Genomic DNA, 25,939 nt, shown 5'->3' on the forward strand with positions numbered 1-25,939 from the left:
ACGCTTAACATAGCTTTTATACTACAGCTGCATGGGCTACACTGTGGCTGTGGGGGACTGAGGGAAATGTTAACATGTGATATCAGACATAGAGACTGGGATAGGGAGGCAGCAGACAGGGACCTAAATGGGAACATACATGTGTAGCAGACTAGATAAAAATGGTGTTTCTTCTCTGGCATCATAAATGTATTCCCATGCATGCAGTTATATGGTACACCGAGGCATAAACAAGAGAATTGGCACTCCACCTCAAAGAGATTGTTATGGGGTAGCACATAGAAAGGGTAGATGGCGCTTATAAGTGTTTCTTGGCAGCACCATTAATGCTAAATTTGCCTATTGGATTTTCTGATGGGATCTTAGGAAAGGTTGGCGGGAGAGTGAGAGTGTGTGTGTGTGTGTGTGTGTGTGTGTGTGTGTGTGTGTGTGTGTGTGTGTGTGTGTGTGTGAGAGAGAGAGAGAGAGAGCGAGAGAGAGAGAGAGAGAGATTATACAAGGGGCAAGTAAACACAGACAATATCAACATAGAGATGGCTAGCACTGCAGTGAGATGGAGGAGAGAAGGGAATAAAAGTGGAGATTGGAATGGAGAGAATGAGATAATCATAAGCAGAGAGAAAGGAGGGGAGGAATGTGAAGGAGGAAAAAAAGATTAGTATTAGGTCATCAGTGGCAATGCATAGTAGGTCAGCAGCATGCATTCTCTCTCCTTTTCCCTCTCTTTCTCCCTCCCCCTCTCCATCCCTCTTCTCGCCTCCTCTTGAGATTCGCCCCCTCCTCTATCGTATCTTCCCTTCCTCTCTCTCTCTCTCTCTGTCTCTCTGTCTCATCCCTCTCTTACTGTTGAACAAAGAGAACACATAGATTGTGAAGGTTTTCACTGCTGCTTGTGCTCCATTGTGAGAGGGAGAGGCGCCTGGCGGTGATCTCTCTTGAGGGTCAGGGTATTCAGACACCTCCATTTCGCCCCGGCCCTCCCTCGGGTGACAGTAAAAGGCAATCAGTGTGTGTTGAGCAGCCTGTTGTCTGAGATCTGGACCTCTGTGTCTGGTGGGAGGAGACCCAATCATCACTTCCATAGCTCCGCCTGGAGAGAGCAGCACCATACTGCAGCCTCACACAGTGTACACATATATACACCCCCTCTGTCACTATAGCACTGGAGAGGAAACATTGAGTACAGGTTACACACTGGTCTCACACAGCAGAGAGGGAACATTGGGTACAGGCTACACACTGGTCTCACACAGCAGAGAGGGAACATTGGGTACAGGCTACACACTGGTCTCACACAGCAGAGAGGGAACATTGGGTACAGGCTACACACTGGCCTCATACAGCAGAGAGGGAACATTGGGTACAGGCTACACACTGGTCTCATACTGAGGAGAGGGAACATTGGGTACAGGCTACACACTGGTCTCATACTGAGGAGAGGGAACATTGGGTACAGGCTACACACTGGTCTCATACTGAGGCATGTGTAATCACTGAAGGACATCTCCTAATCTTTAGTTCACAAGGAAACAAATGATTATGTTGACTGCACTCAAACTGTTTCATATTCAGTGGTTTTTAATCACTATTGAAGTAAGATAGAAACATGTCACTCAATTTGCCAACACATCTATGCTGACATCAGCTGAGATTCCAAACAGTCTTGAAGAGACAGGAGAACATGATCAAATGAACTAAGGTCAAGAGACAAGTCAGGCGGTCCCCGGGGCCGGTATTGGACACGTGACCAATTGGATCAATACCGCGCTCCTACAGGAGGATTCACTCCAATTACAACTGACAGGCTGAAGCAAAGGCGGGTCTGGGTCAGGGTATATGTCATTGTCAATACTGGGCTCTGCTCCATCTGTGTGTCCTGGCTGTGTTGGGAGTCAGGGTTGAGAAGGACTGACAGACAGACAACCAAGGTATATTGTCACGGTACTGTTTCTTTTTTGCTCCATCTGTTACAGCAGTATTGGAGTGTCTGTCTCTCTGTGTGTAACCTATGGAGATTGTTTTATTGTATGCTATAATATAATAATTTGTCATGATTCATTCCCTATTCATATAGATTCAATTATTGTTTTGATAGTGTCCAATCCTTTCCTAGCACTTGTGTAATACTGAGTCTCTCCCTTCTTCCTCCCACTCTCCTTACATGTTGTACTCCGTGTCATACTGTCTTCTCTCCAAGCATACACTAAATGCCTCCACCATTGGTAGGTTTCCTCCCACCTACGGCCCCTCAGTAGAATACAGAAACCTAAGGCCATGGTGATTGAGTTCTGCCTGCCTGTCCTAAGTTATTAGTGTTACTTGACCGCCCTCTATTGGTGCAGTTGTATTACAGCATGGACAAAAAGGACAGTTCTGGCGCTATCCAAATACCCGAGTGACAGATTTATAATCATTTGCTAATTGTTAACTCCGGTTTTGTGAATGGATTACCCATCAGAAACGATTGAAGGAGTATTGTACGTCTTTTAACACAAGGAATGCGTATAGGCCTACAACATTGTCTTATATGGATTGTGATTGCATTTAACATGGCACATTTTTAGATTAATTTCCCTCAGCTCTTAGCTGTGTGTCTCTCCTCTCGCTATCAGACGATGATCCAACCTTGAAGCATAATTAATCAAACAGGGTGTATGATACCCATCTTCAATTAATCCTGAGTTAGAATTCATTAACCTTAATTACAGATCTCATATGTTGAGAGGGCGAAGGCTGAGCAGGTCTTCGTAGAGGAGGGATTAGGTCCAATTTTTCCTGGTATTGATTCGCTAGAGACCCTTCGCCAAGCAATAAGAGAGAAAAAGGGTATTTTCCACCTATACCTGTGATGAATGGAACAAACTCCCACTCCTCTCTCTCTTTCCTCTCTCTATCTCCCCCCCCCCCCCCCCCCCCCCCCCTCACCCCCTCCGCTCTCCATGACAATCAAGTTAATGAATGCAGTTGAACAATCAGGTACTCTCAGGAAGTGGAGGAGTAGTCGCCATAAGGCAGAGCACTTCATGTGATCTTAATCAGACATAAACTAATTAAACTTCATTTCAGCAGCTTTGCCAGAAAGTGGGGCTTTTTTTCATGATTTATTTGGTTGAATTCAAACAAGCAGCAATAAGCAAAAAACACAGTGTATATCTCATTGAGATATAAATCTTGGGGGAAACTTTATCCCCCAACAGATGTGTTGTAGACGTTCATTGAACTATCAACAAACTGTAAAACAAACTATCCACTAACTCTACTCCTTTACCCTCAATCTTACCCTAACCTAAACCTAACTCTACAGTAAACCTGGTATGGAGTTGCACATCACTATCAACTGATAGTTTGCCTGTTTCTCCTCCTACTGTGAACCATCCAATGGTAACTCTCTACCCAAAACAAATGGCAGATTTCTTGAACAGGAGAAACCTGATTCCTTCTACACTGACTTTATTCTCTGTATGTCAGTGGCCCCAGGGCTTGAGCTGCTGTGGTGGCAACCTATATTCACACATGTCAGTACAGGCAGGAATGCAGTCTTAGCAGTCGTTAGCTTATCATGTGAACCTTAGGAACTCAGCCACCAGTCCCATAGCTGCCCCTCCAGCCCCCCAACCCCATTCCTTACCCCATCAATGTGCACAAATATAACACAACTGGATAGGGGTGAATAATATGATGATAGCCCCACCTAGTGGAATAGTTTGACTTCTGCCATATTGCTTTCACCAATCCAGATGTTCAGATCTGTGAACCCTTGAGGGGGTAGGGGCTAGGGGCTAGGGGGAGGAGCCTAGGGTTTGAAATTGGTACCACTGTGAATATGGTACCACTGTCATACATACGACAAGGTCAGACCAAAAGGCCGAACAACTGTTTGTTTTAGCTGTTATCTGAGTTATAAAGTTGTAAAGTAGCCAGGCACCTGGGGGTGTAAAGTTCACCACACCTTTGTGTACAGTTGCAGGTCTGCCTCATTCTCCACACTGTCTGCCTGCTGTTTGGAGCCCTCATCCACGATAAGTCAACTTATCATTGTCTGGTTTTAAATCCGGGTCAAAAGGACTGGATACTAAAACACCCATATAAGAAGGTAAGTCGTTGTTTTATTTATGTATTTCTTCAAGATGAATGAAGGGCATTTTAGAATGGCTCGAAAAGTAGCTTTCAGTGGTTGTGCTGTGCATGGTCTGTCAGCTCAATTCATCATACAGAGAACACACCCACCATCTTTTTTTCATAGATGCCACAACTGTAGGCTATGTGCAGTCTGTGATATTGCATTTTTATATGTAGCCTAAACATTAGGCTTCATAATAATATTAATAATAATAATAATAATAATATATTATAATAATCTTTAGATAACTGACTAATCAACACTCTCTCTATCTCTCTCTCTATCTCTCTCTCTATCTCTCTCTTTATCTCTCTCTATCTATCTCTCTCTTCCTAACTTCCTCTTTCACTTTTAGTTTAGTCATTGTGTACAGGCTACACACTGGTCTCTCACTCTGTGTCTATCTCTCTCTCTCTCTCTCTCTCTCTCTATCTCTGTCTATCTCTCTCTCTCTCTCTCTCTCTCTCTCTCTTCTCTCTTCCCTTTTCCTTATTCTGTGTTAATCTATCATTCACAGGTTACAAATAAGGAGGAATATTCATTTTCTCCGTGCAACACCGTAATCATGCGTACAGAAGGTGAGATCTACTGTAAGGTAATCTAATAGGAAGGAGATGGAGGGGCATGATTCAACTGGAACTGTTGTGGATTGACATTCCACATTCCCCTCTCTTCTCCTAAACACAGTTCCTTCGTTGTCAAGGTTCCCCTCTCCTTTGAGATGAATTTGCTCAATCATGTGAACCTCTGAATACCTGAAGTATGATTCCATAGGCATTTGACGTGATTACCTGATTCAGCGAAACGTTAATTAATTGCGATGTCAGTTCAATGTGCACAGGGTATTCAACCGTGAATTATGAGTTGGCTGATGCACATTGAATGTTTACGAGGCCTGTCTCTTTTGTTTTGTAGGTCTACCGTCGGATAATGTTTATGCTTATGCTTTATCCAAGACCCTTACCCAAGTGTCATCTCCTGCTACTGTGGGTCTCTACTCCTCATGTCAGAATCGCATCAATATGATCCTCAGACACATAGAGGGTGAGTACACAACCTGTCGATCTGTCTGTCTATCTGTCTGTCTATCTGTCTATCTGTCTATCCATCTATTAGTCTATCTACCTATCTATCTATCTATCTATCTATCTATCTATCTATCTATCTATCTATCTATCTATCTACCTATCTATCTGTCTGCCTGCCTGCCTGCCTGTCTGTCTGCCTGTCTGTCTCTCAGTCTGTCTGTATCTGCCTGCTTAGGTCTGTCTGACTGCCTGTCTGTCTGTCTATCCATCTCTCTGTGATATTCTGTGATATCCTATGCCTGCACAGATAAATGAAGACTTATCTGCTTTAAGTAAAGGTGCAGCAAAGATTCAAATTGAAAGAATGCAATATAATTATTATTATTTTTATTATTACCATGTATAGAATTATGTTATCATTGGGCTGAGATCACATCCTCTCTCTTTCAAAACCTCATTTCAATTCTTTATTGATAAAGTCATACTCTGATCATGTTGACCATAACATCATCATCTTACTATCTGTCTTGTGTCTCTGGTCAGTATACATGGAGCAGGAGGCTGCGGAGAGAGAGAAGAAATTCAAGGGACCATCCAAGCCTCGTTCTGCCAAGCCCTCCCTCACCGGCCTCGTGGCTCTGATATGGAGGCTGATCTTCTACCGGCCTGTATGGACCAAAGAGAGCCAGCTGCACGATAACGTCAGGTTCATAAACGTGCGTTTCAGCGCCTGGCACTTCGCGGGCAGCGACCTGCTGTGGGCGGGGCTGGTGATGCGCCTGTGCGGGTCGCTGCAGGAGAGCTTCGGCAAGCTCCAACTGGGTCTCTACCGCGTAGTGCAGCACGACGAGGAGGATGAGGTGAAGAAGAAGGTCATCGATGAAAGTATGAGTGAGTGGAGGTCGAAGAAGCTCTGCTGCTTACCCCTCTGGGTCCTCTTTGTATCTGTTCTCCTCGCTCTTGTGGCCATCCTTGTCCTCCTTGTACTCTTCGGCTTCCCGAAGAAGGCTCTCCAGGCGGGGGACGAGGGAGGGAGTGGAGATGGGGATGGGGATGGGGAGGTAAGGGGCCCTGGGGCGGGGGTGTTGGAGGGCCTGGCTATAGCTGCCCTGGGTGTGCCTGCGGCAGGCGCATTGAGGTTCACCTTCCTCATGGGTAAGAACCTCATCTTCAATCAGGATAGGACCATCCGCCAGGGGATGGACAATGAGAAGATCAGTAACCAGCTGGGCTTCATGAACGAGGTGAGGAAAGAGATGTGGCTGCTGTCTCAATTCATCCAGTTCATGGAGGTCTTCGAGAGGAGGAAGATACGGTATGTTACTATGTGTAGTCTACTGTATGTTCTAAGTACTGTCTGTGATTCCTCATTCCATTTTATGTATTACAATGAGCCCGTCCTCCGATTTCTACCTCCACCAGCCTCCACTGTATGTTTTTGTACTTTATGTACTATGTGTTGTATATTATGTATATTTGTACTTATTTATTGAGGTAAGGTGAAAGGTGAAAGATATTTTCATGTTTTTATCATCCATGACAAATAAACTAAATTAAACTAAACTAATCTAAGGGTCGTGCTGGAGATCACAAACCTGGACCGATGTGCCCCTCAGAAGATCGTGGGGGTCCTGGATGCCATCAACATCCTCCTCTCCGCTGAGGACAGTCCCTTCATCTCCCTGCTGGCGGTCAACCCAGAGATCCTGGTCCAGCAGGTGGACATCGCTGACGGCTGCTTCACCAAAGAGGACAGAGGCTATGCCTTCCTCAACCGCATCGTCACCCTGGCCTTCACCATACCGCCGCTCTGCGACGCCTCCAAGGGCAAGGTGTTCCAAAACATCACCGAAGGCCAATCAGAGATGATAGAGGATGGGAGGGATAAGGAGGGTAAGGGAAAGAAGATCCCAGGGAGGGATAAGGAGGGTAAGGCGATGCATAGGGAGATGTCCCTGGCTTCAATCGAGGGTGCAGTACAAAGAAAGGAGTCCAGTATTCCACTGATAGACAGGAATGAAATCAAGGACCCCACAGACTCTGTGAATAAGGTAATTCAGTCAGCTTTCGATACCGTCTTCGCAGGCAGCGAAGGAAACCTCCATGAATACATATCGGACGACACCATGTCTATGAGGAGAGTCATCAACTCCATCAGGGTGACGGTGATGATCATGGAGGGTCTGAAGAGCGAGCCAATGGGAGGTGTACAGATCGCGGCCTGGGTGGTGTTGGCCAACCAGTGGCCTTGCCGCCTCAGCTGGGTGCTGCAGTGTCTGGAGGACCTCCAGCAGAGAGCTAAGATCGAGGGCAATGATGTTGACGAGGCTATGACTCTGTGGGAGATCTTCAGTGGGTCCAAATTGGAGCTTCACATGATGAGGGATGAGATAGAGCATCTTCTCGAGCAGGATGGGGACCCAGAGCTGTTTGAGAAGTTCCTCAAGGTAATGATAGTAATATACCTCACCTGTATAATACATGATATGATATGATAGATGATACGTATAGTATCAATATAATATATTCATCTAGAAATATGCACAACACAAATGTACACTTTACAGTATAATAACGATCATCATACACAATATGCTGAATCTAATTCATCATTATTCTTCAAGAAGGATTTCCCGTTCACAGTAGGGGTTGCAGAGACGTTTAAACCGTCCACGGTCAACCTGGACCACTCTATCAGAAAGGAGCTAGGCAAGATCAGAGGGGTGTCCAGTCTGAAGGATTCTGGGTGGAGGAAGGACCTTGCCCCTCTGCCAATCAGAACTGTGATCAAAATGAGCCCAGAGGATGTCTGCAAAGAGGTAGATTTAATTATGTGTTATTTGTGCATGGATGGATGGATGGATGGATGGATGGATGGATGGATGGCACTGTACTGTCCATCCATAAACCACCTACAGTACTTATACTGTATCCCCCAGAGAATGCATTGTGCAACATAGTATAATTCATAGCATCTATCCCATAGTCCCAAGTCTCGGCTAAATGTAACCATAAAGGTATCTGGTATATGTCATATCCATGCCCACAAAGACAGTACAGTGTCTCTATATCTGTTAGATACCTGTGAGATACCTATACCAGTGAGTTCAACTAAAAACACATTTCTATTTTCTCTGTGTCTCCAAACCCCCCCCAGCTGGAGAAACTGAACTACCTTGACAAATACGCTGACGTAATACAAAGCAACCACCTCAGTGGTCAGGCTCTGATCTTTGGTGACTCTGGCGACCTCAAAAATGTCCTGCAGATGACCTTTGGAGAGTGGACAACCTTCAGACTGCACTTCCTGGGTGTCGGTCAATGGCCCCAACCCCAGAACAAGGCCATGGAAGTAACCAATCAACGATTGGGTTATCATCTGTCCAGACACGCCCAGCTACGCTGAGCCTTGTTATCCCTTGAATGTCGCCCCTTTTGAATGTTGTCTATGGGCTTGCTTAGGGTATGCTGTCTAATACCCTAATTACACTGAGCCATGCTCAAGGCTAGCCTGACTACACATCTACCATAGTTGCTAAGACAGTGTGTCGTAGAATTTAAGTAACAATACTGTGAAATAAAATACCGTTAACCGGAGCTGTTGATTCATTCAAAGACTTTATTCATGCAGAATATGTAGCCGTTCAGGTTTGCAAAGTTCACCCTGTTTTTATCTCAGTCACCTGTCTTTATAGATTTCACACAGGTTAACGCCTTCTATTCAACGCATTTCTGTTTCCTGTCTACATACACCAATAACATTCAGGAATTACATTTCGTCATCAAGGTGGGCGCCGCTCATTGGGCTGGCACCAATTCGTCTGCTTAAATCTTGATTAGCCCAGGCTGATTTCAAAAGCCTTTTGTTCTGGCTGTTTACAACTTTGTTTATCACTTATTACCCTATCTTTTAATTACTCTATCCTGGTTTCTGCCACTTTGATCCTTTGTTTTCTTCACCTCTAGCCAACCCCTCAATCTGACCTCACCCCTTCTGACTGCATTCTCCAAATATTTTAGGACCATCTGTTTTCTTGTGACCTTTTCCCTTAGGTGTGGGATTACAAACCCTTATATTGTCTTTAAATTTACCATAAATGCTGGGAAGGATTTTGTTAGGTGGAAATATCCGGGCCAGCACAGTATTGTTTGGGTTGTCCCTGAAATGTGTCTATGGGCAAGAACAAACTTCAACCAACACTTAAGTTACAGTGCCCATATCAACAGAACCAAAGTATGGATTGAAGTCTGTCCTTGTCCCTTGACTCCTTTCAGGGTAAGGAACCAAATATGTGATTTTGTCATTTGAGTGAATTGTCCCTTTAATGTGATTGTACCAACCAAGGATACCCTGTAACCCTAATGGCAATGTACTGTATTTATCTACACTACAATACATCTTGTCATTGGATCTGAGGTTGGTTTTCTCTTGGGTGAGGATACATCTATTCTATGCACGAATGGGTATTGGGCCCTATCTCATCAAACCTCTACTAACCAATGCAGAGGTAAAAGACAGTTTCCAACTCATGCTGTGTTCTAGCTAACCTTGTTCAGTGTATGTGAATGTAATAAGTGGTCTTGGAAACACAGCAACAAAATAAAAAATATTATTATTGCATGTAGATGTGTAATGTTGTGAATATTTTATTGAACACCAGGACTTTCAAAACAAAATACAGGTCAGTGTATCATGATAACAACAAGTTAAACAACAATGCTAAATACATGGATAAAAACATGAGCATGATCATTCATTGACATCATCACCAACTGTCATTCATGCAAAGAAACCATGTTTAAAACTAGCATTGATTCTGTTTATGCAAAAATTATTATTTTATCGAAATGTTCATTTATGTTTGTGGTACATCGCCTCAAATTACTGTGTTGATCTTATGCAAATATAGATGACATGAAACGACAGTAAGCTTACTCTTTTTTATTCATGCTCACCACTCTGCATTCTCTGATGTACCCAGTTGAAGTGGTCTCAAACATTTCATCTAATGTCCTTTGAACTATTTCCCTCCGGAGTCAGAACGCCAGGGCAATGAATTGAGATCATTCGATTTGAAATGAAACAAACTCTGTAGCATGTTATTACGAGCCAATGTGAGGATAAATCATTAAACAAGTCTCATAGACATTCATACACGATGGTCTAGCTGTTGATATGCATATGGCTGTAAGACCCTTACATTAAAAGTCAGGAACATTCTTTGCAATTGTGATTAAGGCAGCTATATAGTAAGTCTAAGACACAATTACATTCTGGTATATTTGACAATGACTTGCATATTATACACACACACACACAGTTCATTTACATGTACATCAGGGGAGGCTGGTGGAGGTAGGAATCGGAGGACAGGCTCATAGTTATGCATAGAATTGAAAGGTATTCAACACGTGTGTTTGATACCGTTCCTCATTCCGTTCCACGCATTACAATCAGCCTGTCCTCCGATCTCTACCTCCACTGATGTATATGTTATTTATTATACAAAAGCATTTTAAGAATACTCCAAGCACGAGTGTGTGTTAAGAAGCATTTCGTTAAACATGGCAGGATATAAATGGTTCATAAGGCTGCAAGTGTTGTCTGGCCATAGTGAGCCCAATGACAACCACCGTTGCTAGGTCCCATTTCTCCACACTTTCCTGAAGTGTGCACTCCCCCATATGGATCTCCAAAGGAATGGATTGGTGTAAGAGAGGTGTCCTAATCCTATGCTTAGAAGTCCACATGGGGATAAGGATGACAAGTGCACACTTCCGGAAAAGTTGAGAATTGGGACGCAGATTTAAAATCTAATATCAATCACCAGGAAGGTCACAGTGAATGTCTTTTCAAGTGGGCCCTGGCCAACTGAAGAACAACCAAAACAGACACTTTTGGCTTTTGAAAAAAATAAACATAGCCGGCACACAATATCCCAACACTGACTGCTTCTTAGCCATGCTAATAAATGTGTGGTAAGAAGTCCTCCAATCAGGAAGTACTTGTGTGATGACATGTAATCAGGAAGTGTTCTTGAGTATGTCCACACGGTAAATTGCTCCACATGCTAAAGACACTCACAGTGTTAACTGCTTGCTTGCATTGGAAATTTAAACACATGCTCTCTCCCAGGAAAGAAATAACATACAATAATAATCAATTGAAAAGTTAAAAAAAAAAATGTAATAACCCTAAAACATGACATACTGACTATCCCAGGGTCTCAATTTAGAATACTGTTACAGACATGAGTAAAATGGTTACTAAAATCGGATACATTAATACGATTAACAACACCTATTGGACTAATTTGGGCACTTGTTAAGATTGGTTTCAGTCGTAAATACACATTTATAGTCCATCAACAGCTCTGGGTTTAAGCGTTGGATCAAGTTCTGTGGTTCATGTGTCAACATCTCAGCTGATGCCTGGCGCCCCCTGGTGCTGGGGAGATCTACTTGCGTCCAACGGTCTCAGCCAGCTTCTTCAACCTCTTCTTCAGCTCCAGAGGGAACTTCTCATAACATTTCTTACACACAGGCTTCATGTCAAACTCCACAAACTTATTCCTGCAAACACAAGGACAGCGTGTCAGAATGATCAGGAGCATCATCACAAGCAAGCAGTATCTGCCTTGCTTCAACATTATTATAACCTACTATCCGAATAGGACAGAAATCACTTTGTAATCACTTTTTTAATATACAGCAAGTTGAATTGAGGGAGTATTGACATCAGGTGGCAGCGAGACTAAACATTAATGAATCAAGGCCAAGAGCATAACACCTCTCTAAGTGACATTCCAAATGTACTATAGGTATGAGATAAGAATGGCACTGAGACTCCATCTTACTGCTGTTGTATCACCTGAACCCCACATGACAACATGAGAAACCAATGAAAACACACATCAACCAGGTGAGAACTTCAAAACGATGACAAAGAAAAGAAAAAAGAAGAGAAGGGAAACAAAGAAGAGAGGATGGCACACTAACCAATGGACGGAAATAAAGGAGTGAAGTAGAGTGATGTGAGGAGGAGGAGGAGAAGAAGGAGGAGGAGGAGGAGGAGGAAGACTGAAAAAGGTCTACAGACAGATAGTAGGTTTCTTTTTGCGGTCTTTGGCGTCACGCTCCCGTTCGCGTCTGGCCAGGCGGCGCTTCAGTTCCTCGGGCATGCGCTCATAGCAGTGCTTACACACCGGCTTTAGATCAATCTCCACAAACTTATCCCTAAAATCACCGCGAGGCAGGGACGGGGGGGAGAGGAGGAGGAGTGGAAGAGAGAGAGAGGAGGAGGGAAGGGAAAGACAGGTAGAGGAGGAGGGAGAGAAGAGCGAGTGAAGCACAGGGTAGAGAGGAGTTAAGACCGTGGTGAAGTAGGACAAAGGTTAGTAGAGAAAACACAGATTGAGGGGACAGGACATTTAGTGTAGAAACGAGAGACGCTGCGTTCAAGTGCTTCTCGGAAACGGAACATTCCGAGTCCATTTTCAGTGGGAAATTCAGAGACCTCAAAGTATCCTATGTCCAAGGAACACTTGAATGCAGCACAAGTCCAAGGTTCTGATAGGAGGAGAGGGGTTAGAGGCCAACTGTCACTTACTTGAGGGTGAGCTTAGTGTTGCAGGTTGAGCAGGAGAAGCAGTTGACACACCAGGCCTTATTCAGGGCCGACACCACTGAGAGAGACAGAGGAGATGGTGAAGAAGAATACATTTGATGAATCAATAAAATACAATCACTCGATCAATCCCATTTGACTTAAACAGCTATGTGAATCATGTGCGTATACTAGGGACCCATAACTTAGAACTTTGCCTCTGGTAATATTGGAAAAAGCTTACCATCTCCTTCAATCACACGGTTGCAGTGGTAGCACACGTCACCAAAGAGCTAGGGGGTTGAAACGTAGCGTAGGCAAGGAGTAGGTTTTCATTCAAACATACTTTCATCAACATACTATTATCAAACTTCACACTCTGCATCCAGACAAAATCAGGCCAAACAACTGTTTAAAACATCCATCATAACATTATCAATCATAGTATTATCCATCAAGAATAACATACAGGTGTTTATGCGTTACGAAGCCTGAGGAAAGATACCATGCTTTGTCCTATGGGAGGTATGAGACCAGCAGGTTTACCTGGTTGTAGTGGGTCTCACAGTAAGCCAGGCCCTTCCTCTCATAGTGACGGTGGCCCAGGAAGGGCTTTTCACACTTAGCACACACAAAATGCTGCAAACACACAAGCAGAGCAGACAATAGCACCACACGTTAGCCAGCGTGGCTAACTCTAGTCAGGCAGCTACTCTTAGGTCCTTAGGGAACGGCTCCAGGAGAGATGTTTCTCTCTCAAACACTCTCTCACACAGTAGAGGACAGGGGCTTGTGTTTTCGGTGGGGCCCCAGCATAGCAAATGAGAGGGAAACACATACAGTGTTTTTATTGGACTAGTTCAGGAAGTGCCTGAACACCACCTTTCCAAAATGTTTCACCATTAGACCCACGACCGAACAGGGCAGTACAGGACAGGACAGGACAGACAGAGGGGAGGAGAGAAGAGGAAAGAGCTACTCTACTGGAGAAAATGTCCACTGCAGGCAAGCCAAGCCAGGCCAAACCAGGCATGCTGATCTCACTGGTGTAAACGAGTGTAGTGAATACATCTGTACCACTCTGTATTCTTTATATATGTGGATATATTGTGCATCTGTGGTGTGTGAAATCATAGCTAAGGTAACTGCTCATCTCTGTAATTGGCTATGGTAAATTATGTGCCTGTAGGTTGTATTCATGCAGGAGTGGGAAGTGGGAATGTCATTTGGACTTTGTCTGCTGTGCAGTGTGTGTGTGTGTGTGTGTGTGTGTGTGTGTGTATGTGTGCAAGTGTGTGTCTGTGTTAGCAGCAGTGTACAATGCTCCCCTTCTCACCATGTCAAAGTGCCACTCACAGTAGGCATGGCCACTACGCTCGTAATAGGGACGCCTCTGAATGGGCTTCTCACACACAGAACAGACAAAGTGCTGAGAGGAGAGGAGGAGGAGGAGGAGGAGGAGGAGAGGAGGAGGAGGAGGAGGAGGAAAGAAGAGGGACACAAACATGAAAAATAATGAGGAGGAAAATAAGGACGCGAGGCGCTGGGGGAGAAAGACCTTCCCAAAAGAGAGAAGGAACACCTGGCCATGAAGACAATTATCTCTAAGAAATCTGAACTAAACAAAAATTAACTGAATAAATCAAAGGCAACTATTGTCAGATCAATGTCCTGTGAAAATGGTGAAAGAAAAAACATCCACCTTTTTCAGTGTAATATTGTTAGAAGCAAATATCTGACTAAAAACTAGCGCTAACCTCCTAGCGCTTGAAACACACACACACACACACACACACACACACACACCTCCACGTGCCACTGCTTGCCCATGGCGTTGACCACGCGTCCCTCGATGGGCCTTCTGCAGGCTCCACAGATTGGCACGCCCATCTTGTCATGGCAGGGTAGACAGTAGAGCTCTCCTTTCAGCTCCCTGGCATCCGCTGTCAGCTCCTTACTGCAGATAAGACACAGAGGAGGGGAGACACATTATAGGCAACAACAGGCAGCGCAACACACACACACAGAGACACACCACACACACACAGACACACACACCCTCTGTGAGAGGACTCTTCCAACAGGACAACACACATCACACGTAGACCTGCACCATACTCCACTAGTTAGAAACACTGCAGCCATACTGACCCACAGTTGGTACAGTTGAAGTGGTCAGGGTGGTACGGGTCGTTCTTGAAGATGAGCGGGCTGTCCTCGATGATGGCGTGGCACTTCTGACAGATGTACTTCCCCAGGCCCCGGGCCTTCTCGCGGTTATGACACGGGCGACACAGGTGCCTGGGTACGGGCCAATCAAAATACAGGCCATGAGAAAGGATGAGCTTTCGATTGGTCAGGAGGACTAGAAGGACAACACCCTAAAGGCGTCTGCATCACAGATGCGATGTGTAGTACGGGATGATTGTTATGGGACTCATCTACTTGTGTGTGATATGATTGGTTGAGGACTCGTCTGGATGTGTATCTGCATGAAGCACGGTTGGCTTAAGTCTCAGCTACCTGTGTGTAACATATAGCATGATGGGTTGTAGAGGACTCACCTGCCGGCGTTCTTGACGAAGCCCACATCAGCGAGGACGGCCTGGCAGATGTCACAGCAGAAGCAGTCAGGATGCCAGCTGTTATTCATGGCCTTGATCACACGCCCTATGATAAACTCCCCTGGTGACACAGGGACAGCACAACACGGGGCTTTTACATAGAGCTGGAGGGCTTAGGTGTGTGTGTGTGTGTGTGTGTGTGTGTGTGAGTGAGTGTGTGTGTTTGTGTGTGTTGCCTCCAATACTCACCGCACTGGTGGCAGCACGGAGCAAAGAGCATCTGGAAGTCGTGTTCACAGTATTTCCTGCCTTCAAACTACAGAGAGACACAAACACACATAAACCACCCTTCACCATTACACAATACCACAAATATTGTCAACTTTGACATTTAATCCTCCGTTTGGCTCCATGATGTTACCTCATAAAAGAGTCCTTCTGGAAACTGCTGGAAACACTGTGCGCATACGAAGCACTGTTCGTGGTACAGCTCGCCGTTGCTGTTGACAATCTTCTCGGCTGGGGCGAAGCCACTCTTGCAGCGCTCGCAGGCCGCGTTGGCCAGGGCATTCGCCATGTTGCTGGGGTGATCGAAAAATAAAACAGCTATGGTCAGATTCAGAACAGATCACCACTGTTGACAAATGAGACCCAATGAGTACGTGTTATTTCACTCAACACATGAAGTTTGACTCACAGCCTCCCCTGGAGTGAAGAAAAAAAGAAAAGAAAAAAAAAAAGTCACTTTGTCGTTGTTAATGAAAATATGGGAAAAGCCGAATGTGAAATAAGCTTACAAGTGCACTGAGTGAATACTGGACTGGTTGAGTCACCCAGTTCCCAAATCTCACGTATTCCGGCCAAGGCTTGGATGAGTATTATTGGGGCGGGGCTAGGGGTCCTCAGGCGCTCCCTTACTCACACTCGCCATGAGTCACTGGCCACTGTGGTGGGGCCCACCACAGCAGCTGTCCCCATGGAAACACAGTGTGGAGTGTGATGAGTTCTACACACTGTAGGCCTACGCCCCCTGTAGCTCTGTCTGTCTGTCTCCAAATGTGGTCATCTAGGAACTGCGATGCACAGACACTAGCCATCTGATCATATATATCAAAATAAAGGCTACTATTGTATAAACATTTATGTATTATTCTGACATATGTGTACAACCATTTATGAATTATACTGACTGAGGAGTGTTGAGAGAGAGGGGGGGGGGGGATCCCCCATGTGTTGTAATTTGCTATTAAGTTGACAACTATTAAGTTGCTATTAAGTTCCTCAGGGGATGGAGTATGACATGTAGGAGCAACAGGTACGCTAAGGAGGAATTTATCCCAATGTCCTAAGTGACAAGAATGCCATGGACGTCATAGACACGACTTCAGTAACCTACCCTTTACATAAATATCACATATAGCATTATCATATGGCATCATAATGATTCATTGGCCTACCCTGTCCGTCCATATGATATTTCAAACCATTTCGTTTTATGATCCACATCAGATGATTCACATGGCTAAGTGGTTACATTGCCTTATTCATAGAACTCAAGAAGCCAAGCAAGGAAGAGCCAAGAAATTACAAAAAGTCTACAAATAGACAAGTGTGTAGCGGTCTAAAGATGTGTCGTTTACACTTGTTAAAACTATCGGAAAAGTGATAAAGACTTTTGGGTGTCAACATCTTTAGATCTGAACTTTAGATTTGAACTGGTAGAAAAAGCCAACTAGAGAAACAGAAGCCTAGCTTAGCCGCGTACGCTAGCTACCTAGCTTCTTAGACATTGTTGAATGCTTCCAGCTTCGTCATGCTTACCTGCCCGTCATTTCAGCCACCCCCAGCATCCCCTCTCAACACCACAATTTCGGAAATCTTTTGCTTGTCGGATCTTTCCCAATGTCTTCAAATGAAGTGGCGAATGTGTGTATGAATTGATTGCTAGCAAAGTAGAGCGGGCTTGCTATTTTTTTTTCTCTTGCGAATCTCGGAACCACCCTTTCGCGTTTGAAGGGAGTGTCTCAAAGTTGCCGACTGGACGAGGTGAAGCGTCTGATTTCTGTTCTTTGAACTCCAATTACCTCCATCTACTATTAAGACTTCCAGTTTCTCTTTTCGCCGTTTTCGGTCTTTTTACACTTTACAATTGACATATTGGTGCAATTACATGTAATTTTACACATGTCTATTATATTTGTATAATTTGGACTGTACATAAATATCTTTCAATTATTTCAATTAATCTCTGGTACCACTCTACTCCGCAACACTTTGCAGAATGCAGATCAGGTGACTTTGAGTCGAAAGCGATGTCTTTGCAAATGTTGATGGCATTTTACTGGAACAGTGAAACATTTGTTCTTCTTTTGGCTCTCCACTGCAAAAGTTTTGATTTTAAATCAAATAAGTACTATGAGGTTAAAGTAGAGATTCTCAGCTATGGATTTATTTGTTTGTATTCATGTACATATTGGTTTCACCATTCAGAAATTACAACACTTTTTTTATGCATAGTCCCCCTATTTTAGGATACTCAAAAGTAATGGGACAGATTTATCGAATGTCCAAATTTAGCACTCATGTTTAGTATTTGGTAGAGAATCCTTAGCATGCAATAAGTGCCTGAAGTCTGCGACCCATTGACCCCACCTGACGCTGGGTATCTTCTCTGGTGATGCTCTGTCAGGCCTGTACTGCAGCCATCTTTAGTTGTTGTTTGTTTTGGGGTCTTTTTGCCTAAAACCTTATCATCAGGAAATTAAATTCATGTTCAATTGGATTTAAATCTTAAGATTGACTTAGCCAGTCAAGGCCTTTCAACTTTTTGGCCCTGAAAAACTCCCCAATTGCTAAGGCAGTATGTATTGGGTCATTGTCTTACTGTATGGCAAACTAAACTGAGCGCTCAGACAAGATAATTCCACGTCGTGATGTTACAACTAGATGGCGCTCCTTACCAAGAAACAAGATCCATGTATGGATCACAGTATTTGTTGTGTTAAACAATAAGCCTATTCCAAGAATTAAAGCATGGAAACCGCCAGGTTCAGGCTTTGATGTGCAAAGATTCAGGAAACAATTACAATTTAACTGTTGCCTTCATTCATATGATGGTTTGGCAAAGACACTTCCAATTATTTTTTTAGATGCAAATTCAGGAGCCCACAACTGTATCTGTGTTCTCTGAGTGGACAGCGTGTTATGTTTGTACAGAACCAATATTCCCATATTCATGTTGGTCTCCCTAGGCTAGGGGCTATCTGCTTTGTTTATTTCAGTTGGTGACTGAGACACAGTCTCTCCCATATCCAGAACATGCAAAATAATAAGATTTCCAAAACGTATTATTGATAATTATTGCATCCTGAATAAATATCCGAGATGATTTGTTAATATACAGGAGCATTAGCTCAGTGATGTCTTTATGAGTCTATTGGCCTATTATATCATGGGTCTTTATTATTATCATTGTGGTGTGTGTGTGTGTGTGTGTGTGTGTGTGTGTGTGTGTGTGTGTGCGCGCCTGTGCTGTGTCTATGTCTGTGTTGTCTTTACACGGCTGCCACCACAGACATAGTCATCATGCCTGCAATCTGTGTCGAGGTCTCATACCATGCATCGCTACCTTGATGGTTATCACCATCAGCTAGGTCATGCCAGGTCATGGCAGATGACACAAACCAATGACATTATACCCATAAAGGACAGTCATATACATTAGTACTACATTTCCCAGTATTAGCAGCCACACAGACACACATCCTATGGTCAATTGCCACTATCTCAGATCAGTAAGAGCACTAACTTAAGTGTTGGGGTTCGGGTTAACTGCTGAATAAGCAGGCCTTGATCTTTGCTAACCTTCAAACAGTGTCTTTCATGTCTCTTCCCACGACCACACTGATAACACACAGCACACAACACACAACTGAGGGAACCTACCTTTCTGGTTTCAACCACAGGTGTGTGTGTGTCTGTGTGTGCTGTCTCAGGACAAGGGTGTGCCACACCTCCCTCCCTACCTCCCAAGATAAGGACTATTTTATCCTTCAGGACAGACATAGTAGGGTCGGAGACAGAAAGAGAGAGAGGAAGAGAGAGAGAGAGAAACTGGTGTCTCTGTTATAGCTCATTGTTTCCAGAATAATCTACAGTCCCACACCTGCCAACCTCGGACAACCGGATGGTGAGATTACTAGCTCCGTACCCATTGCATTCTTTGAACAATAATGGTGTTTTTAATCATTGTTTTTGACCATTTTTGAAAGAGGAGTATGTTATAGACTAATTCATTGTTGAATAACGCTCCTGAAGGATTTAGCTTGTGGAAAGCATTGGCAGTTCTGTATGCTTCTACTGTGGCTGAGGCTCTTTTACATGAGGAGTTACACACTGAAATATATCTATTTCAAATGGTGATGGTGCTCTCCTAATAATGTAATCCTAATTCATGTAACTTTGTTTGAACAAGTGCTTATGACAGTGCGTATAGCTTTTGTTATTACATGATTCTCGAATAGTCAAGGTTGGTATTACTCAGGTAGGGCAGTGAGAGAGCTTGACAATGCTGCCTAATCAAAGGAGATCTAGCATACCTAGCGTACCTAATCAAGTCATGCACCGACGATCATGAAAAAGCCATGCACACTTATCAGTTACCAGGTATGTCCTTTTGGTTAATTTTCAGGACAGGTGACTTTGTGATGTAAATCCAAATGTAATAAAAACCCTTACAGGTGGCACAGGTGTGTCTGTGTGGTGTGGTAATACACTACATGATAATGTCGACATTCCATTCCTTTTTTTCTTCGAGTGCAGATTGGATCGTCTCCTCATATTCTACAATGTCTTACTCTTTCAACAGGAAGTCCACAAAAACTGGTAACATAACTACTATATTTAAACCCCCACTACTATAGCGTAGTAAAAAATATACTATATTGTGCATTCACTCACTCCCTCACACACACACACACACACACACACACACACACACTAAATGGCTTATATGTTATGTCCTGGTATTACAGAGATGAAGGTGGTGAGCCCCAGTCAGGCCATCGCTGACAGCAACAGGAGAAATACCAGCCTACTGAGCGACAAAAGCTGGATCAGAAAAGACTCAGACGAGGACGAGCCAGTCGAGTCAGTCTGCCACACACACACACACACACACACACACACACACACACACACACACACACACACACACACACACACACACAACAAACACCACTGTACTCATTCTTTCATTCTTTTTCATTTGAAGTCGGGACCCAAACTTTGGCAGAGCAGTTCTCAGCAGGCTCAAAGATACTGCCAATGTTGACAGGTAAAAGCTGCATGCGGGCATCTAGCAGGTATGATAAAAGACAGTATTACGTGTATGATGCTCTTTAGAAACTAAAATCTATTTCCCTCTCTCTGTTCGACGATGACCACAGTAAGCCAACAGAGGAGAGTCTGCCCAGCCCTGCTAGCCCCAGCACCACTGTCAATAATCTCACCAAGAGGTTCTGTACACACACTCAGCAGCTTGACATTCAGATGAGGGATTTTATTGATGTATCTATTACGTTTATTTGACAGGGACAATGTACAACAAAAACATACAAACAAAACTAAGCTGCATTGTATCAGATATAGCTATACAGCTCATTTTCATATTATTGTATATTACGATATTATGCATTCTGTATAACCATCACTTGTTATTTCTCCATTGGGCCTGTGGCGTTCTCAGATCCGGCGGGAACCAGGAGCAGATTTCCAAAGCCAGGTCAGTGCTTTGCTTTCCCTACTTGATGTATATTTATGTACATCTTCATACAAGTTTGTTTGTGTGCTGTTGATATGATGCCGCTTAACACCCACTGTGTCTGCTATAGGGGCAAGCTGGCAGGAAGTAGACAGATGGTCCTGTACTGTTCACCCATCACTTAGCCTTCTCCCTCGCTATTTACGATCTTTGTTTTCCTGTGTTTTTGACTTGACCTCAGCCCGCCCCCTCTCACCAAGACTGTGACCTTTGGCGAAAGGTACGTTTGTTTTAGCCTACATTCAAATGCAAATAAACTATTATCACAGCTAAACTAGAGAGGAAGAAAACACTGTGAAGATGGACGTTCGAGGGAACCGACATCGCTCTCACCCCATCCCTCCTAATTCAACTCCATGCCTGTCTTCTCTCTTCCCAAAGCATCCAGAAGTCCACTAACGACACCAAGACATCTAAGACCTCCGTCAACAGCACCCCACCCCCCACTAAGTAAGCCCAAGGAAACCTGTATAGTCCTGTAGTGGCCCTGCTTGACCTATAGGCCTACTTTACTGTATATACACTAAAACATGTTTACAGCACAACATCTTGTTTCATTCTCATGTGTTGTTTTAGACCTCCACTGGCGAAGAAGAGTCCATCTTTGTCCAGCTTCACTGCCAGAGTCTTCTCCTCCAAGAATACCAGATCCACTGCCACACCAGTCATCCTCAAGCCTTCCACCTCCATCCTGTACAGCAGTCACATTCCTATGCATTATTCATAACTCTTTATGAGATAACAACATTATTGTTGTTTGATTAAATCAAATGGGCAATAGGATACAAATACAGCCTACTGTATATCTGGGGCTTATAGTGTTGGATTGACTCACAAATACTTGAGAGACACGTTGATTCATGCTGAAAGGATATACTGTAAGCAAAATCACGAAAGGACAACATTATTATTGTGTGTTTTCTTTCACCAGCCGCTCTTCTCCAGGCACTCAGACACCGCAAAAAGAGGTTGCCGTGGTGAACCCTGAGATACCTACTAAAGTGGACACCAACGGGTGAGTCAATGGTCAATCATCAGTTATCTATTACGACAAGGTCTGAGGCTGCTCAAAACACATTATACAGGTTGACCGTTGTTTACAATAGTTATTGTCATCTCTGTTCACAATCAAACTCTCTTCTCTCTCTTTCTTCAAAACATTGGCAGTAGCAGCATCACAACCCACACCACCCATGAGGTTGTACCACCTACCAACCCTGTCACCATGGTGACAACTCCAACCACGGAGTCAACCAGTCTTCCAACCATCGAGTCAAGGTAACACCTATTGTCTAATCTCTCCTAATGCCAAACCATAGCAACCTTAGCAAGCCTGAGGTAACTCCAGGTAAAGACATCCAACACCACTGTTCCTCTTCAACTAAGTGAAGCTGAAATGACTCAGTGAAGGTGCCAATTAGGCTTTAACCTGAGAGCTGGGAGTGGTTGTGGAAAGGCTCTGAAGAGGAACAGCAAGTTCAGTCACGCGGAATTGACGATTCATATCAAGTTCACACACCCGGTTCACATGATGCATTAAAATGACCCAGCACAAACTATACTTGTGAATGCTAAATGCAAATGACAGTCCTAAAGAGATGGTTTTGAAGATTGAAGATATCAGTAAGTATTATAATTATGCTGCATCACTGTTATTTTTCCCCAGCAAAATGGATTGAGTTTATCCCTTGTTTTTCTCCCTCCTCATCAGACCCAGCATAGATACGGACCTCCCTGCCACTGTCTCCCCCACACCAGTCCAGACTGTCCACCCTACCCTCACCAGGTCAGGCTGATGTTGCGAAACCACAATCATATACATTTGACAAACTTTGGTTAGACTTAGTTACTATTTGCCTACATGGACATTTTTGAAAATCTTGTAAATCTCTTTTTGTTTTATGTTATATTCTTCAATCACCATTGCACTGGTGTCAATGCTCAGTATATCTGTTCCTATATTCCTAAACTCTCTTCCTGCTCCATCTCTGCCCTTCGTCCTGCAGACGTGTCTCTGAGAAAGGTGTGTGTTCATACTGCTGTAAACCCATCCATGCTGGGGCCAAGATGATCCTAGAGGACCTCCATATCTACAGCCATGCCTCCTGCTTCAAGGTGAACAGGCACATACTGTACTACAGCCAGGGCCATGCATCTCCTGGACTTTCTGCTACACGTCTGCTTTGGCAATAGCTTGTTAGATGTGTTAGGTGTGTGTGTGTGTGTGTGTGTGTGTGTGTGTGTGTGTGTGTGTGTGTGTGTGTGTTAGTCGCGTGATTCTGATGATGTCTGTTTCTGTCTCTGTCCTCATCTCCTCAACCTTCCTGCCCTCCCGTCTCTGTCCCTCCTTCCCTCATCCCTCTCCTTCCTCCCTCCCCTCCCCTCCCCTCCCCTGTCCCTCCCTCTGTGTCTGCCCAGTGTGAGGTGTGCCACTGCCCTCTAGGGGACATGCAGGCAGGAGAGAGTATGTGGATCCACAGAGGGACTGTCAACTGCGAGGGCTGCTTCAACAGAACCAGGGGTAATAACGATGTTGATGATGATGATGATGATGATGATGATGATTATATGAGTTGTTTTAAACACTGTGCCTCTGCTAAACTAAACTAAACTAAACGTTTATTTTCATTGTCTTTTCACTAAAGTTCGATTGTTTTCTTTCCAGAAAGGTGGCATCGCTAAGAGTATCGCTTGGACAACAAACAACAATGCATTACTGGAAATCATAAGATTTGGTTCAGCAATGAATTCACAAATTAATCCTGATTATAATGTAACCAAATGTATAAGATTACAGCAAATGCTGTAATCTTATACAGCATTTGCAAATATTCCTAAAGTAATCATATTAGTGTTTATAAAAGTTCTGCAACGTATCCCATCACAGTCAATTAAACAATTTTACAAATTGACAAATGACCCAGGTTATTTCTAGGCTGTAATAATGTGTTGAGTCAGACAGCCACCACACGCACGTTACCATACAGGTAGTCATGGTAGCATACAAGTAGTCATGTTTATTAAAATGGACGTCTTTACAGTTTGTACATTCCACCTACATTGGCATTGATTTACAAAGCAACAAACAGTTATAAATACAGTATATACATACCAGTATCTATATATTTATAAAATACACCAGTAAGGAGAGAGCAAGAGACAGAGAGAGAGAGATAAAGAGAGAGAGAGAGAGAGAGAGAGACACACACACTCTCACACATGTTGACATCTTTTCACACATAATGTTAATGTCGTCAGAAGGGAGAAGGAGAGAAAAGCATGTGGTTTGTGCAGAGTTCACCCACTGTACTGTATGGGTGGTATTACAGGAGTCTGGAGAAGCGTAGATGGCAGGCACTAGAGACATATCAAGCCAAGAATCCTCGGAGCCCTGTGATCTCACAAACAGATACAGGAGGGAGTCACCGTCATCAGCTTAGGAGGTGAAACACAGGCTTTCCAACTCTCTGTATCTGTCTGAATGTCACTGTCTATAGTCTGGCATTGTAGTTGTTCTATCCATCGGGCAGTCAATTCATAAAGCTGTTTTAGCTGCAGTATTCAATAACAATTTCACAGGTTCATTTTGAATCATACAATATTGACATGATCAGAGGTGTGCTAGTCAGGGGGTACGCTTGGTGAGGTGAATAGAGACCATGTTGATCACCGGAGAAGAGAAGGATGGAGATCTTGTTTTTCTCTGTTAAAGAATACTTATGTATTGGGTGCGGTGCACAGCTACCGTCTCCCCAACCCAGAGTTGTATATACTTGTACTGTATTTTTGTACTGTGCCTTTTACACAGTGATGCCCAGTTCAATATCAACCCTATGGCCACTTCTCGGAAAGTCCAACAACACTGACAAATGTCTGTTGACCAAAGCTTTAGTTGTTTTTTTGATCCAGTTAAATGATAGTGGAATTTTGCAGAGTAGAATACCAGTGTGCTTGAGCATCCTTTCTTTTCAAGTCACTTCTCATATCTTAAAGAGTTGGAGACCTATGAGACAGGGGTGGGGCATGATCTCAGACAGGGTTTGATTAACAATAGCCCAGCTTGTACATTTTGACAACGCCACTCTTGGGGGGGGGGGGGGGGGGGGGGGTGGAGTTACTGTGCTTAACGTGTCCATGGCTAATAAGAACGCCTGACCTAAAAGTGACCCTGGCCAATCACTGTGGATGGAGTCAGCCAAGTGAGTACTCAGCCACACCCACAAACATTCTACATACACTCAGAGAAAAACATGAGTCAAATGACATTATTTTTCAAGTATGTGGGAGCAATTTCTTCTCTTGTAAAAACAACCGCTACTCAATCACATGACATACAATACAAATATACGTTCCAGAGCAGACCACGTGCAAATGGGAGAAAAGCACTTGCATTTACAACATGTATGGTTACATTATAAAGCCATACCTGCTCCATGGGCTGGTTTTATTCAGAGAAACGCAGTAACAGTTTGATCATGAGGAGGGCTTGGATCGAAGGCAAGGCTTTTCTTGATCAGGGCACTGTCTATCTCCAAAAGAGCAAAAGACACACAAGACCATGACAAGCATGTTGTGCAGTACTGCAGCTAGCCTAGCATTCACCAACAGACAAAACAAACCAGATATGTATACCAGAGAGAATGAGAAGCATTTACTGGATGTAGAAAAGTTGTTCCGATATAGCCTGTGCTCGTCAATGATATATTGCAAAATGCTTCAAAGTTTGACATGTTCACACATCAAAAATTCAAACATTTGTTTTTAACTGAAAAATCAACTGTTGTCGTCTTAGGAGTTTGC

General features: G+C 43.8%; 3 protein-coding genes across 5 annotated transcripts; 2 read left to right on the forward strand and 1 right to left on the reverse strand.

Annotated features, from left to right (window-relative positions):
- Positions 1-4,654: 4,654 nt before the first annotated feature.
- On the forward strand, positions 4,655-8,554 carry nkpd1 (NTPase, KAP family P-loop domain containing 1; the record flags this gene model as incomplete). Of its 2 annotated transcripts, none has more annotated exons than XM_083691482.1 (6): positions 4,655-4,698; positions 5,036-5,164; positions 5,692-6,463; positions 6,722-7,595; positions 7,773-7,967; positions 8,306-8,554. In XM_083691482.1, exons 1-6 carry the CDS (start codon positions 4,686-4,688, stop codon positions 8,552-8,554), a joined length of 2,232 nt encoding a protein of 743 aa, XP_083547608.1. In that variant the 5' UTR covers positions 4,655-4,685. The 2 variants fall into 2 exon arrangements, with proteins under 2 accessions (XP_083547608.1, XP_083547609.1); XM_083691483.1 differs by having other exon boundaries at positions 7,776-7,967.
- A 3,031-nt stretch (positions 8,555-11,585) lies between these two features.
- lims1 (LIM and senescent cell antigen-like domains 1) lies at positions 11,586-17,254 on the reverse strand. The gene is made up of 10 exons (XM_083691484.1): positions 17,140-17,254; positions 15,740-15,899; positions 15,568-15,634; positions 15,319-15,439; positions 14,906-15,055; positions 14,561-14,711; positions 13,301-13,393; positions 12,999-13,047; positions 12,758-12,833; positions 11,586-11,721 (listed from the first exon to the last, which is right to left on the reverse strand). Exons 1-10 carry the CDS (start codon positions 17,166-17,168, stop codon positions 11,607-11,609), a joined length of 1,011 nt encoding a protein of 336 aa, XP_083547610.1. The 5' UTR covers positions 17,169-17,254; the 3' UTR covers positions 11,586-11,606.
- Positions 17,255-19,349: 2,095 nt separating this feature from the next.
- Positions 19,350-24,068, forward strand: LOC310820042 (uncharacterized protein). 2 transcript variants are annotated; one of them, XM_083691532.1, is made up of 15 exons: positions 19,350-19,507; positions 20,140-20,202; positions 20,352-20,466; positions 20,591-20,653; positions 20,766-20,834; positions 21,065-21,100; positions 21,321-21,359; positions 21,521-21,589; positions 21,716-21,832; positions 22,071-22,154; positions 22,310-22,417; positions 22,851-22,925; positions 23,146-23,254; positions 23,558-23,660; positions 23,805-24,068. In XM_083691532.1, the coding sequence occupies exons 2-15, from the start codon at positions 20,166-20,168 to the stop codon at positions 23,819-23,821; spliced, it is 1,041 nt and encodes a 346-aa protein (XP_083547658.1). In that variant the 5' UTR covers positions 19,350-19,507; positions 20,140-20,165; the 3' UTR covers positions 23,822-24,068. The 2 variants fall into 2 exon arrangements, with proteins under 2 accessions (XP_083547658.1, XP_083547657.1); XM_083691531.1 differs by having other exon boundaries at positions 22,307-22,417; positions 23,805-24,066.
- The last annotated feature ends 1,871 nt before the right edge of the window (positions 24,069-25,939 follow it).

This window comes from Argentina silus (assembly GCF_951799395.1).
Source record: "Argentina silus genome assembly, chromosome: 19".
Lineage (NCBI taxonomy): Eukaryota > Metazoa > Chordata > Actinopteri > Argentiniformes > Argentinidae > Argentina > Argentina silus.

Excerpts from the sequence above, each read along its gene's own strand:
- lims1 (XM_083691484.1), bottom strand. The coding sequence starts at position 17,168 with ATGCTGGGGGTGGCTGAAATGACGGGCAG. Across the intron at positions 15,056-15,318 it reads TTCGTCAAGAACGCCGGCAG|GCACCTGTGTCGCCCGTGTC; the intron begins GTGAGTCCTCTA and ends GCCCGTACCCAG. Across the intron at positions 14,712-14,905 it reads TTCAACTGTACCAACTGTGG|TAAGGAGCTGACAGCGGATG; the intron begins GTCAGTATGGCT and ends TCTTATCTGCAG.
- LOC310820042 (XM_083691531.1), top strand. The coding sequence starts at position 20,166 with ATGTCTTACTCTTTCAACAGGAAGTCCACAAAAACTG. Across the intron at positions 21,360-21,520 it reads ACTGTGACCTTTGGCGAAAG|CATCCAGAAGTCCACTAACG; the intron begins GTACGTTTGTTT and ends CTCTTCCCAAAG. Across the intron at positions 22,926-23,145 it reads GTCCACCCTACCCTCACCAG|ACGTGTCTCTGAGAAAGGTG; the intron begins GTCAGGCTGATG and ends TTCGTCCTGCAG.